General features: G+C 36.6%; 1 protein-coding gene across 1 annotated transcript in view; it reads right to left on the minus strand.

The window, feature by feature from the left end:
- The window catches only part of DPYD (dihydropyrimidine dehydrogenase), a 308,687-nt gene that overhangs the window by 154,740 nt on the left and 140,634 nt on the right, over nt 1–13,313 (minus strand). The window contains exon 12 of the mRNA XM_010006772.1: nt 6,425–6,609. Coding sequence (XP_010005074.1) covers nt 6,425–6,609 — 185 coding nt within the window. The remainder of the gene's footprint in view (nt 1–6,424; nt 6,610–13,313) is intronic.

The following is a 13,313-nucleotide window of genomic DNA, read 5'->3' on the forward strand; positions in this document are numbered from 1 at the left end:
TGTAATAGAGTAAAAAATGCAGCCACTTAGAAATTGCTGCCTTTTGGGTTGTGGGTTTTTTGCTTTGTGGGGTTTTTTTTTGTTTGATTTGGGGTTTTTTTGGTTTTGTTGTGGGGTTTGTTGGTTTTTGTCTCTGGGTTTTGTTCTTTTTCTTGTTTATTATTTTGGTGTGGTTTTTTTTGGGGGGGGATTGTTTTCTTTTCCTGTGTTTTTTTTTGTTTGGTTGTGTTTTTTTGTTGTTTTGTTGTGTTTTTATTGGTTTTTTGTTTTGTTGTTGGTATTGGGGTTTGTTTGCTTGTTTATTTGTTTTTTAAGGAACCTGTTCACCCCAGTTTTACCTGTGAAAACTAATAAGCATGGATGGGCTGAGGGATAGTTGGTTTGTTTTAGTGCTTTTTGTTTCGTAGGCTGGTTCCAAATGTGAGAGTTCATAAGTCTGTTTTTTAGAGACTGCCTGAATTCACATCTCAAATTCTGGTCCCAGATATCCTTGGATACATAAGGTACATTTGGGGGCCAAATTTTCTGATGACTTAAAGCTCTGGAGCTAGTGAAACTAGTGTCCTAGGCTGAAAGATTTAAACCTGAATGTGTCCTAATGGTAGACATTTTGAGAAAAACTAATTTTTAAAGATCCCTAACACATGAGACCAAGCTCCCTTCAGCATCACAACCTCTCCCAGCTAGCAGCCCATGTAGCCACACTTTTATAAAGTCAGGCATGCCCCATTGCCTCCCCTAGGAGTGCTCACTGCTTCCTGCATGGCATACTACACAGGACAGTTTTCCTACATCAGAAGAACCGAGTTCTTGGAAGACCAAACAGCTCATCACTTTGCATCTCAAAAGCTTTTGTTAACTGACAATTAAAAGCAAAAGGAAGGGGAAAGAAGAAATAAAAGTAGTTATAGTCTTCTGATTACTTGGGTTTGATTTCATCCCTTTGACTTGTTTTAGTCATTCTTAACTAAAATTTCAACTGCAAAATATCATTTGCTTTGTTAAAAGAGAACTTCCTGGATCACACGCTTGAAATTAGAGTATTTTTAAAATGTGACCACTTGTCTCCTACATATTTGCAAATGAGGAAATCTGCTGAAACTAACACTGATAGACTGAACTTTCACACTGAACTATTTTCTTTTGATTGCGTAAGAATGACAACAAAGAAAGACTCATGGAAAGATTTTTGGCCAAGTCCACTCTGTGTGCATATGTGAGTAATAAGCCAACATTTCTGTTTTGAAAGCGGTTAATTAAATTATCAAGAATTGCTCAAATGTTCTCTGTGAATGTTTCAGTCAATGGATCACTCATGAAGTACTGCTTGTATAACTGTATCTATTGATTGCTATAGACAGATAGACAGACAGCTTAAGTGCTCAATGTGCTGCTCAAGTTACATTGTACTATTTCTTTTCCCAGGCAGGACAATTTATCCTCTAGAAGTTGTTCTCACCTAAAATGAGTGCTGCTGGAAAGCGATTGTTATCTAGAGACCCAAATTAGCCTTCTGTAATAAAAGAAGAAATAAATTCAATACAAGACCGAAAAAAATATTAAAAAAATAATCTATCAGAGCAGTGAAAGACTTTTGAGACAGGTAGTTGAATACACCCATGAAAAAATAGTCCTTTTCTCCTGCATGCCATAAGACAAACCGGCTATAACCAGTTTCCCAAATATGTAAACAGGCCTATTCTTCCTGCCAAATTTCCCTCACAAAAAGCAAAACCATTAACAATTCCACTCAAACAAATTTGCCTAATGATTTGTTAAGGAGGAGGTGATCCAGGGCAAGAAGCAAAAAAGGGTCCAGTGGAATAAGCCAAGTCTTTCAAAGCACACAGAGGCAGGATGCAGCTGAAGGTTCAGTAGCCAGTGGCTATACATCCTTGCAGATTTATCTTTCTCCTTCCTACCACTTCCCTTTTTGCTCTATTTATTTTTTGCTGGTTTTTCCTTTCAGCACAATGGTTATAAAAGAAATAAATTTGCTAAGCCCTGATGTGTTGTTTTCTACAAAGCAAAACTTTTGGCAAACTAAAATGTTTTATAGCTTCCTGAAAGCAAAATCCTCTCTATAATGAAGGATTTCCCTGACATTGCACAAACAAATAGAAAAAGAAAGCCTGCAGGCAAAGGTTTATTTATAATAACTCTTCCTTTGATTTGTAAAAAGAGAGGACAAAAAGTATGGCCCATTCTTCCTCTAATTTGATGACAACCAGCTGAGCTAACAATATTGGCGGTACTTATTGTCCTCGTCACAGCAATTTTTTGGATACTGAAAGGTGGTGAAAAATCCCCAGCACGTTGTATGTATTGGCCCGACCTTACTCTAACCAGGATATGCCTAGAGGCAACAGCAGCACATTCTGTAGTGCAGGGCTGAGAGATGAGATCTCAGTTTCAGACCTGATACAATTTGTGACATTCATTTTCTTTAGATGGAAAATTTTCTTAACCACAGCGATATGATCTAACTCCATTTTTGGGCCTTTAACAAAGAGACTGTGAAAGTGAGTAGTTATATTACTCTTATTTTTCACAGAGATCCTTCTCTACAAATTCTGCTGCCTGAAGGTGTTTTCCTGAATACTTTCATGTCATTTCTGCTTTCTCAATTTTTAAATCTGATCTTAAAACATGTAATTTCTCCCTTGCATGCACTGCTTCTGTCTTCTCTCTGATTATCCATTATTTAACTCTGTTAAATATATTTAAACTTTGTTAAATATGCTTATTTTATTTCATAAAATCTCAGAATAGCTGTGAAAGGGATGCCTGGGAACCTTCAAGTCCAAAACTCTTGCTCACAACAGGGTCAACAAAACCAGGTTGCTTAGGGCTCTGTCCAGTTGGACAGAGGTTTTTCAAGCTCCTTCCTGGCTTTCTGCTCTGGAACAGGAATATTGCTTACTCAGTGGGAAGTGACAAAAACATCAGGTTTTAACTAAAACATCCTGCACTTCCATTCAATCCACCTTTTACCAAATGGTGCTTTGTTACTCAACTCCATGCTACTGTTTCATATATTTTTCTAGCTAAACCAAGGGACATTAATTTTTTTTCCTTTACTTATCCTGAAAAGCACATAACATAAATAATGGTTCCAAAGACAAGCTTCTTGACTATGAAATAATGTACATACATGTGTGCTCAAGGCATATATAAGAATGGTCAGCCTTCATTAAAAAATCAGCTATACTCTTCAGATACAAAGTCTCTCTATATTTTTGATAGCACGAAGAAATAAGTAGCAAATATACAATGCTGGTTCAAAACAAGACTGAGTAACATCTTGGTGAAGTGTAATTTATAGCAGTTGGGATCCAGTCCTCTGTTCTTTGAGCGTAAAGAAACTGTCCACACAAAGGAAAAACATGTAAAGAAAAGAAAACTTATTGTTAACCAGAGGGGAAAAGTAACATTTTAAGAAGGATTTTAGTGAGAAGAAAATGGCAGCTTGACTACAACATATGGGAAAACGCTCCACAGGTAAGTGTACAAATAGAGCAGGAGTGAAGCATCAAGGCTGACAAAATGGTTCTGGAAAGTGTCATGATCCAAGAGCTGTCTTTGCTCTCAAGATAGGGATAGAAAATTAGAATTTAATCCTGCAAGAATTGTGAATTACCCTAAATATAACTATTATATTTTAAATCCAATTCACTGATCAAAAAGAAATAAATGGTAACTGAAGCATAAAAGAGAATAGCAGTCTATATTGATTCTGCACAAGATCTCAAAGTCATTGTTGGGCAAAACTGAAGGCTACTACAACACCCAGACTAAATAAATCACCAATGTTATTTTACAGAATTTTTAGGTCATTCATGGAATAACTAAAAAGGCTGAATGCTGAAAAAATGTTGTGAATAGCAGGTAGTTGCATGAATTGGGATGCTTCTGTTTGGTTTTCTAATAACTTGCAGTGAAAGGTTCTAGGAAGATTGACTACATTTTCTAAAATGTTCCACTACAACTATCTTTAGTTACACTTTGACTGGTCATGTTTATAGAAACCTGACACAGCTGCAGGCAACAATTTCTGAGATGAATCTATGCTCCATATAGTGGGAGGAATATGTTAAGAGGCAGAAGATATTTAGGCAACTAATGATGGAGTATTTCCAGCGTAAGAGCAGCCAGGAAGCTTCTGTAAATAACTCCCATTTTTTTAACATAAGGCATTTTGGCTGGAGAGTCCTTGAGTCTGGATCTCATGCTTGACTTGACCATGTGCCAGAGCTTACAATGACTGGATTTTGAGGGCACATATCAGGCCCATCTGTTTGCTTAGCTTTTTGCCTGGAGTAGGTTGGGATACAATTAGCCGCTCAAGAAGCGTGTTCTGCAAGTAGTTGGGATGGTGGTTTGGACTCTCAGTCTTTGACATGTTCTTGGGTTGGTTGAGAAATCCCATGGAAGAGTTTTATTTTGCTAAAGGCTGACTGCATTATTTATAGATCCTAGTGCTGAGATAGTTGGTGATTTTTTGAAATGGCTGTAATTCCTGTAACTAAAATGCAAATGGATAGATGGTATCAATATATTTATTTAAAATTTAATGCATACTCAACTGAGACACTAAGATCACAGGAAGGCTGCTTGCCTTAAGAATCTCCAGTATAGAGAAAAGAAGGTAGTGTGTAAGGGTGTCTTTTCATTTCACACTGGAATTTTCCAGAATACAGAGCTGTGAATTGAATGCATGCATACACATGCACACAAAAGCATATACACATACCTACCCCTAAAAAGATCAAGATAACACCATCTTTCTCTAAACAGGTTCTTTAAAACACAAATTATCCTGCAGTCACTAAAATTTCTTTTTAGAATTTTTAAATTGCCAAATTACAGTACTCTGCACCACAGCAACCAGATTTTACAAGGGCTGCACATCCAAATAAATGCCCCTGGGCAATCCATTCATCTAACAGCTGGAAAGGTGACACCTGACATTTGGAAACTTTCCTGTGAAGATTGCTGGAAGGCTTTCCCATTAGCTTCCTGGTGAGACTGTAAGGTCGAATAAGCTGCCTTGAAACCTGCAAAGGGTAACGGAAATGCTCTAATATCACAAAAGCCTGCTAGATTTAAAATTCTAATTCTCAAGCCATGACTATTCAGATTTTTTCCAAAGTATTCAATACATTCCAGAGGGGAAAAAGAAGTAAGCTTTGAGAAAGAAGCAACATGATACAGGAGGGTTTTTAAGTGATGCGTGTATTTTGAGAGGTTGAAGAGGAAGGAGAAAAAAGGAGGAGATAACCTCCTCTCCCCCTTTCACAGTTACCAAAGCTCACTGTGCACTGAGAAATTATGGAAGCAGGTCAGGGATTAAAGATGTTTCACACTCAGCATTTTCATCGGGTCTAAGAAGGCAGGACACAAACAGGGCTTTAGAACAAGTGAGAAAAAATATGCACAGATACTAACAACAAGCTTTCAGTTGAAGTATTTTTAGGAAGTGAAATCAGACCCCAACAGCATGAAATTGCACAAACATGCAATCAGAGATGCTTTGAGCAGATGGGTGGGGGAGAAAGACATTGAGCTGTTACAGTCCCAACTTCAGTTGTTCCAATCTCTTTTTGTGGGAAAATGAATCATGTATCATGTTTCTAAAAAGTTTTGTGCGCTGTGAACACGCTATTTGTCAGCTTGTTCTCCACATACAGGCTGTCTCTCTTGTCTCTGCAGGTTCTTGTGCAGCTCCTCTAGACTTTGCACTCTTTCTTTTACTAGAAAAATTAGGGCAGAGGTGCTCAGTCAACAACACACAAGGAACACTAAAAGGGAACATGCACTTACCAAGTGTTTCAGGTCTGTAAGGCTAAAACTCACATTTATCAGGTAAATTCTTTGCATTACTTCCCTCTGCATTCTTGCGTCTAGTTTTTCCACCTTTTCAGAGCTAACTTGGGTTCTAGTATAGATAATCTGAGTGCTCTGTAAACTCGAAGTACACTTGCACTCTAAAAACACTAAAATTGCCGTCCTCAGGTAACAATATTGTCAAGACTTAATTATTACTTCATACTCTATTGAGAGATATTACTTTTTAATAACAATAGGCTTGCTTCTTTTCCCCAATTACCCATTAGGACTTCTACTTGCACTGTGTATTGTGCAGGAAGGCTTGCTGCCCTTGAGTGGAATTCAGAGCTGGTACCAATAAAAGGTTGTGTGGATTTTAGTGTTAAGATAATATAATAATAAAATAATATGGGTTCAACTGCACAAACCCAAGTATGTGATCCACGTTGAATGAATCTATAATATTCAAATTGTCAGTTCTTCAAAATTAGTTCTTCAAAACTTCTATTTTTAATCTAAAAACAATTAATTTAGTTTAACAATCAAAGTATCTAAAAGCAGAACAGAACAAGAAAAATACATTTTTAAAAATCACCTGTATGTATCTGTGCATGTACCACGAAGCTTGTTTTCCATCATTTACTGATTCCACTGTAGTGTTAGCAAGACCACCAATGTCACCCCCTGCAAAAACCCAGGGTTCACTTGTTTGCATAGTTTCCGGATCTACTTCAGGAAGACCCCATCTGTTAAATTTGATAGGTGCCATGGCCTCTTTGACTGTAATTGAAGTGAACAACAAGTATTTTAACAGAATAAACAAAAAACTGCTGCTAAAATCTGTCAAATATATACCGATAATAATTAGAAAAGCAGTTCCAAGTTCTCATTCTTTCATTTACTTAAATGCAAATTTACAGTAGAAAAGTCCTTATAGATATAAAATTATATTTATATATGTATGAACAGTTTTGTTGAGCTAGTAGAGGTAAGACTCAGGCAGGAGAAGGAGATGCATTATATAGAACAGCAGTTTGGTAGTATCAGAACCAGCTCCCGTGAGCCTGCAAAGCCAGACTTGTGTACACAAGTGTCACAAGAAGTGATCGACTCAAGGCAGATTCAAGAAATAACTGGTACTAATGTTGTTCTGCTCACTCCCTGAGAACGCACTACATTGTCCAGTTTGGGATTCACAAAGTAATTCTCACTGGCTTTATGCATCCCCCAGGGAAAAAGTCCCACACTTCTGAAAATCCCATTCATGAACAATATTAACAAAGGAAAATTACATTTTCTCCTTTTTCCTCCACCCATAGCTTTGCACTGCACTTACCATAACAACCAGCTTTTCTCCTGAAAAACTACTGCATAGTCTGTAGTACAACTTAATATGCAGCATAAGATTTTTGATGTTTAAAATGAAAAAAGAATGTTTATGATACAAGTCCCAGAAATTCATTTAGATCACCAGAATTTACCTCCAACACTTATTAACCCTCACAACAGAAATGATACTCTGCTACTTTTGACAGGTCATTATTAAACCTGACTGAAAATATTCAGATGGAACATTTTCCCACCAGGAAATATTATGCTATCAAAGCTTCAGCTTTGGCAAAGTGTGTTGATTTTAATGAAATTAATTCTGAAAAAGACATATTTCATTAAAGTCAAAACCATCCTGACCAAATATTTAAACTCAGAACATCCTGAAATTATGGCTCACTTTGAAATTTGTTACATATATTAAGAATAAAACTGTAAAAACACAATCAAAATTCAATGCTTACATGCAAGTATCTTTACATGATAGTATACTTTCTATCTTTTTCACTGTAATTTCTGATGGTTTTTTGAAGCATGCGTTAAGGTATCATTTTTTTTTCACGTTTGTAAACAGCACATATAGGCATTCTACACATGATCTACTATTGTCCTGAAAAATAATGTAGATGTGGAAATATAAAAAAATATTTTTATACTGCCTGGCATTATAAAATCAGCACTGAAATGTTCAGAGAAAATAATCTTGCTCTATATTCACATAATTTTATCATGTATTTAAAAATTGTTTTATTATAATAGCAAGGACACTACAAAGTGGCCTTGTGAAAAGAACAACTTTTTCAATAAATGTTTTTAGCAAATGTTGATAATGTGTATCAAAATGAGGGGGGGTTATATAGCTTTGTCTACAGGAACTGAAGATTCTACAGAAAAACCCAACTTAAAATTGCAGTGTCCCTCAGGGACATACCACTAGCAGACGCAGATTGCCAAGGTCAATTAAACTGATGTAGTTGTGCTGTCATATATGTAAAAGAGGAAACCTGCCAGTTTAAGACAAGAATATTTCTCCATTATGAGGGCAAAGTTACAGAGTTGTCCCAGTGCATGCCTGAGTATACAACAAGCTTCAAACACATCTTCCTTTCATATCACCATGATGGAAATTTCTTCCCAGCTTCTGTATTTCCTTCAACCCTCAAATCACATATTTGAAGTGCATTTCAAACTGGAAGTTGTGTATACTCTGGGGCAACATAATAAATTAGGAAGCAAGACACAAACATTGTCACCTACTTGTCCCACCTACTATTTCTCCCTTACCCTTGGCATACATAAATATACAGAGGATTGAAATCCAAAGGGGTTTTTTTGCAACTGGTTCAGAAGCCAGAATCCCAGAAGACAGTTTTAATCTGAAACAATGTAGCAGGGTTTCATAGCAGAAGTATTTAATCTATCTTCAAGACCTATTGTCGCACAAACCATCCCATCCCACACATACTTATGGCTTAACTTGGCAAAAACAATTTTTGCATAGTAACAGAATGAAAAACTTATGAAATCTTTCCCTTTAAAAATATTTAAATTACTGAAAGATCAGTAATCAGATCATACCAAACACAACCCTCAGACTCAGATGTTTTTCAGTCAGGAAATTTGATTGTTTGTTTGGGTTTGGGGTTTGTTGTTTTTTTGTTTTGTTTTGTTTTGTTTTTTAAAATAAAGTGCTGATAATGGCTGATAACAGCTTTATTAAGAATATTTCAGTAATATTTATAAATAAAAAAAATTAACTTTTGCTTTATGTCTCAGACTGTCTGTACTTCAATAAAGCTTTTGATCATCTTACATTTGTCATATATAGGATAAGTTATTGCATGCAATGCTACCATCTCAGCATGTGGTCTAGACAGTTCTCACAAGCTAAATACGTGCAGGCTTGTAAAGACATGTTTGGAAAAAACCCAGAAGAAAAGTTGATGCTGCAGGATTTGGTATTGGGGATTTAATAGATGGCTTGTCACTCTGAGACAGGTCTGAACCACAGTATAGGGTTTAGAGGGCAAATGCTATTGGAGATGAAGTTTTTTCAGAGGAAATGATGTAAAACTGGAAGTCCTGACTACTTATTTCATTTCATCTTGTGGGAAAATAGGGTATTACCTCTGTTACCCTGGACCTATTACATTTCTCACATCGATCTTTGGATTGTTTTGTGCTAAAATAGCTGTCTGGATATAATCATACCAAAAGCTCTAGGAGTGCAATGAATGCTCAAGATACCTTTGCCTGAAGCATCTCCAAAGAGATCGGGGATTTGTCTCCCAGATCCCTATTTTTGTAATTGGGCAAGAACATTTTCCTGGAGCTAAGGTTGACATGGTATCCAGCAGCTATTTCCTTCAGTTTTTTTTTGTAACCTCCAAGATTTAGGTTAAGTAAAAATAAAGGTATGATTTTAAAACATGTCCTCACAATTTGGATGTGGTGCCTGGGGCAACTGGGAGGCTGAAGAGACAACCTCCTAGACCACCTGAAAAAAGAAGGGGAGAACTTTGGTCTTCTCAAAGGAAAGACCCTTCTCAGATCCTGCGAGGGGCGACAGTCTGAGCCAAACCTGAGCTTAAAAGGAGATGACCTCAACTATCAGGTTCTCTGAATTACTTTTTCGACATGGAACAATAAGCAAGGTAGATACCAAATATTTTTGCAGGGGCAGGAGTAAAAATAAAAAAGAGTGTTTTTTAAATCCCCTCACCTTCACATCCTTTAAAGTTTAAAATTAACATAGCTTTTCTATTGAAAACTCAAAGTAAAATCCTCTTGTTGTGCTTCCTTCTCCTCCATAGACTGGTGAGATAATATATATAATTTGAAATGACCCTTCTGGATGAAAGACAACATACAATCAAATAATTCTGATGCTATCAAGTGATGCTAACACAACACCGAACAAGAGGACAGTTCTGAATATATATTCCAAATTTGCTGTATTCACAGAGCAAACACACACAAATAACAAAGCAGAAGCAAATTACAGCACTTGCAAAAACAATATTAAAATATAAGTGAATAAAGAAAAATATTTTAATTAGCAAAACAAATCAAATGGAAAAGATTCCTCAAATAAAGCTTTAAAAGTGAATCTGTGTGTGTTTGACTGCCATGACTAATTATGTATCCATGTAATGTGTGTTCAATTTAGGCTTATTTAAATAGCAGAAATGCTCATTAGCTGCAGTATATCTGTGAAGCTTCAATAAACAGTTTAATGGTTTTTATGTTTAACCAATTTCATAAGTTCCTGTAATTTTAGCTTTAGTAGCTCATTAATGTTATTTTTGATATCCATCTTACAGACTTCCTTTACAGTGAATACTAGCATTACTTCAGAAAAATACAAATATACTGTAGCTTTCTTAATCTCAAATATAAACTATAGCTGTCACACACACCTACAGACAGATTAACTGCTGACACTGCCCAGCAAATAAAGAAAGGCATAATCAAGCTTCCCATCCTCTGCTCCACTAGGATATTGAACCAGAGTTAAAAAGTGGTTTGACTAGATAAAGCTGGGTCCAGGTATGTTAAGGGAAGCTCCTGCTACAAGCTGATACTGACATTGTTTTCAGCCTGCCACTGGCAAACAAATATATGCTGATGCCTATCAAGTTAAAGAGAAGAAATCCTGCTCTAAGTTAACAGGGCTTTAGAAGTCATCACAAAGCCACTTTTGGACATTGGAAATCAGTAATCACTTCAGGGTGTGGAAATGCTGCTCTCAAACTCATTTAGTAAACCTCTTTGTAAAGAAAAATCCTATTCCAAATGACTCAGAAGGAAAACTCCTACCTAGTTCACTAGGAACCTTTTGAATTTACATAAATTCCAGTTTTATATAACATTTAAAAAAAAAAAAAAAAAAAGTCTGGTGACTAAAAGTCTGTTCTGTGGGTGCAAGGCAGATGCTGTGCTACTAGTGCTACTAGGGAGACAACATGCCACCCCTGTGGGTATTCCCAGCTGGGGCATCATGGCCATCTCTCTTCCTCCCTCCTAGTCTTTCCTTAGAATGCCAACACTCCAGTGCTTTGAGGCTGAAGTTACCTAGTTGTCTAACCAGGATGTGTGAAGAAACAACTCTCCCTGCAGCTTCACTGGCTTCTGTACCATTTGAAGTTCTATATTTGTACAAAGGAGAACTAAAAATTTGTCACTTATGAGTTCAGAGTTCTGCAAGCTTTTTGCCTTTTTTCCTTCCCAATCTATAGACCTATACTAAGTAGGAGTCATTAAAATAATATAATTGTAAGCTACTTGGATAAATTTATCTTTGCTGTATGTTGAACTACACTGGAGGGGCAGCAGTCACATTTTAGTAAGCCTCCTGGGGTTTGCTGTTGCAGCTTCCAAGCAAGATGGCCCTCGTACTAAAAGTAAAAGCAAAACATCTGAATGTTGTTGCAGATTCTGAGAAATGTGAAATAAAATGGTGCCCTTCAGTTATTATGCAAGACCCAGCTACTACCAAAAATTCAATAAAGCATCTTCTTGCCCTAAAGTAGTCTACTAAAGTAGTTCTGGGGGTGTTTGCAAAGATGTTATTTGGAGTTTGCTTGGATGTTTTTCATTCCCTTTTTGGTTTCTCAAGGAAAATAAAACAGGCCTTACCACGCTAAGATGCATTGTTCTGGAAAACGGGAATACCTCCTCTTTTTTTTCCTGCTAAACAGTGTTGAACTAAACTTAGGTTGCCAGTTCCCTATCTTGCCTTAGTGCGTGTCCTGCACTGCATTTTGTAGCATGTTTGGAGCAAGTGCACTAGTTTCCATCATTTCTCCATGGGTCCCCAGTAGTCCGGGTTCTCCTCAGAAATTCAGGAAAATTTAGCAGAACAAGGATATTTGGTACGGTGCAAAATTTTGCAGTCCAAAAATATTGTTCCCTTCTGCTTATCAAAACAAAATGTGTAAGAATATGGTTATTCAAAGTTTTTACTTTAAAACTAACAGGATTAGTGTTAGGTAGGATTTGAGGCTGTACAGAGTGCTAGGGAGTACATGGAATTATATTTGTATTTATTGAGTAGTTGCAATTTGGAATGCTGATGGAGATATCTCATTAATTAACTAAAATGCAGTAGACCTCTAAAAATAACAAAATAAGCAAAAGGAAAGGTGCAAAATTCTCTCAGTGGGACAGTTATGATGGCTTGTAGGCTTTGTTAAGCTAGACAATTAAAAAACAAAGCAGCTGTGCTTGCAAAATCTCACTCTTTTTTTTCTTTTTTTCTTTTTTGTTTTCCAACAAGTAGAAAAACTTCTTTCTTACTCCATCTGAAGTAGTTTTATTTGAACAATTTGTTAGTTGTTGTTTTTTTACTGGTTTCGGTAAAGTGGTAATGCTCTTAAAACAGTCCAGAATGCAACTCTCCCGTTTTGTCTGTTAGCAACATCCAGAGCATTAAATGGACTTAGGAGTCAATTTTTTAAAATTACTGATGCATTTATATGATTCCCAGTGGGAGGATGAATACTTACTAGAACTGTTACTTAAAAACACAAGTCATCATTTTAACAGAAGAAAAAGGATTAATACTGTGAGCACATGGAATCTCACTTGCAAATTGAATAGTTACTATGCAATAAGAAATGTTATTGAGGGTAGCCTAGAAAAAGCTTTCTAAGCTATGAGCTCAGAAGACCAGCTAACAAAACATGCCTGCTTTGTTAAAGAAAACTTTAAAACACAAGCACTAAGGCTGCCCTAAGCAGGGCATTTTGGTGAACCGGGGATAAGTCTTATTTTAACTCCCCCCCGGTTTTCATGGTATTTTATTTATTCTCACATCAGCAGCATCTGCATTTACCAATATTAATAACAAATAGAACATATCCTGATGGCTTAGCACACACCAATACTGCATCTGCAGTTCCCACCAGTGCCTTGCGAATTAGATCTTTTTAGGAGGAACCACTAACACTGGATGACTGCAATTCAGTCATTCAGTCATAGAATACTTCAGACTAGACTGGCCTTCTGGAGGTCACCTGGTCCATCTCCTTCTTTATCAAGTTCCCAGTCTCATCAGTTTGCTCGTGGCATTGTGCATTTTCCAGTACCTCCAGTACTTTCATCACCATCTTTTGATGGAGAATATCTGAGCGTCTCAATTGCTCGAATAGAAA

This window comes from Chaetura pelagica, unplaced genomic scaffold (assembly GCF_000747805.2).
Source record: "Chaetura pelagica isolate M959 unplaced genomic scaffold, ChaPel_1.0 scaffold69, whole genome shotgun sequence".
Taxonomy (NCBI): domain Eukaryota; kingdom Metazoa; phylum Chordata; class Aves; order Apodiformes; family Apodidae; genus Chaetura; species Chaetura pelagica.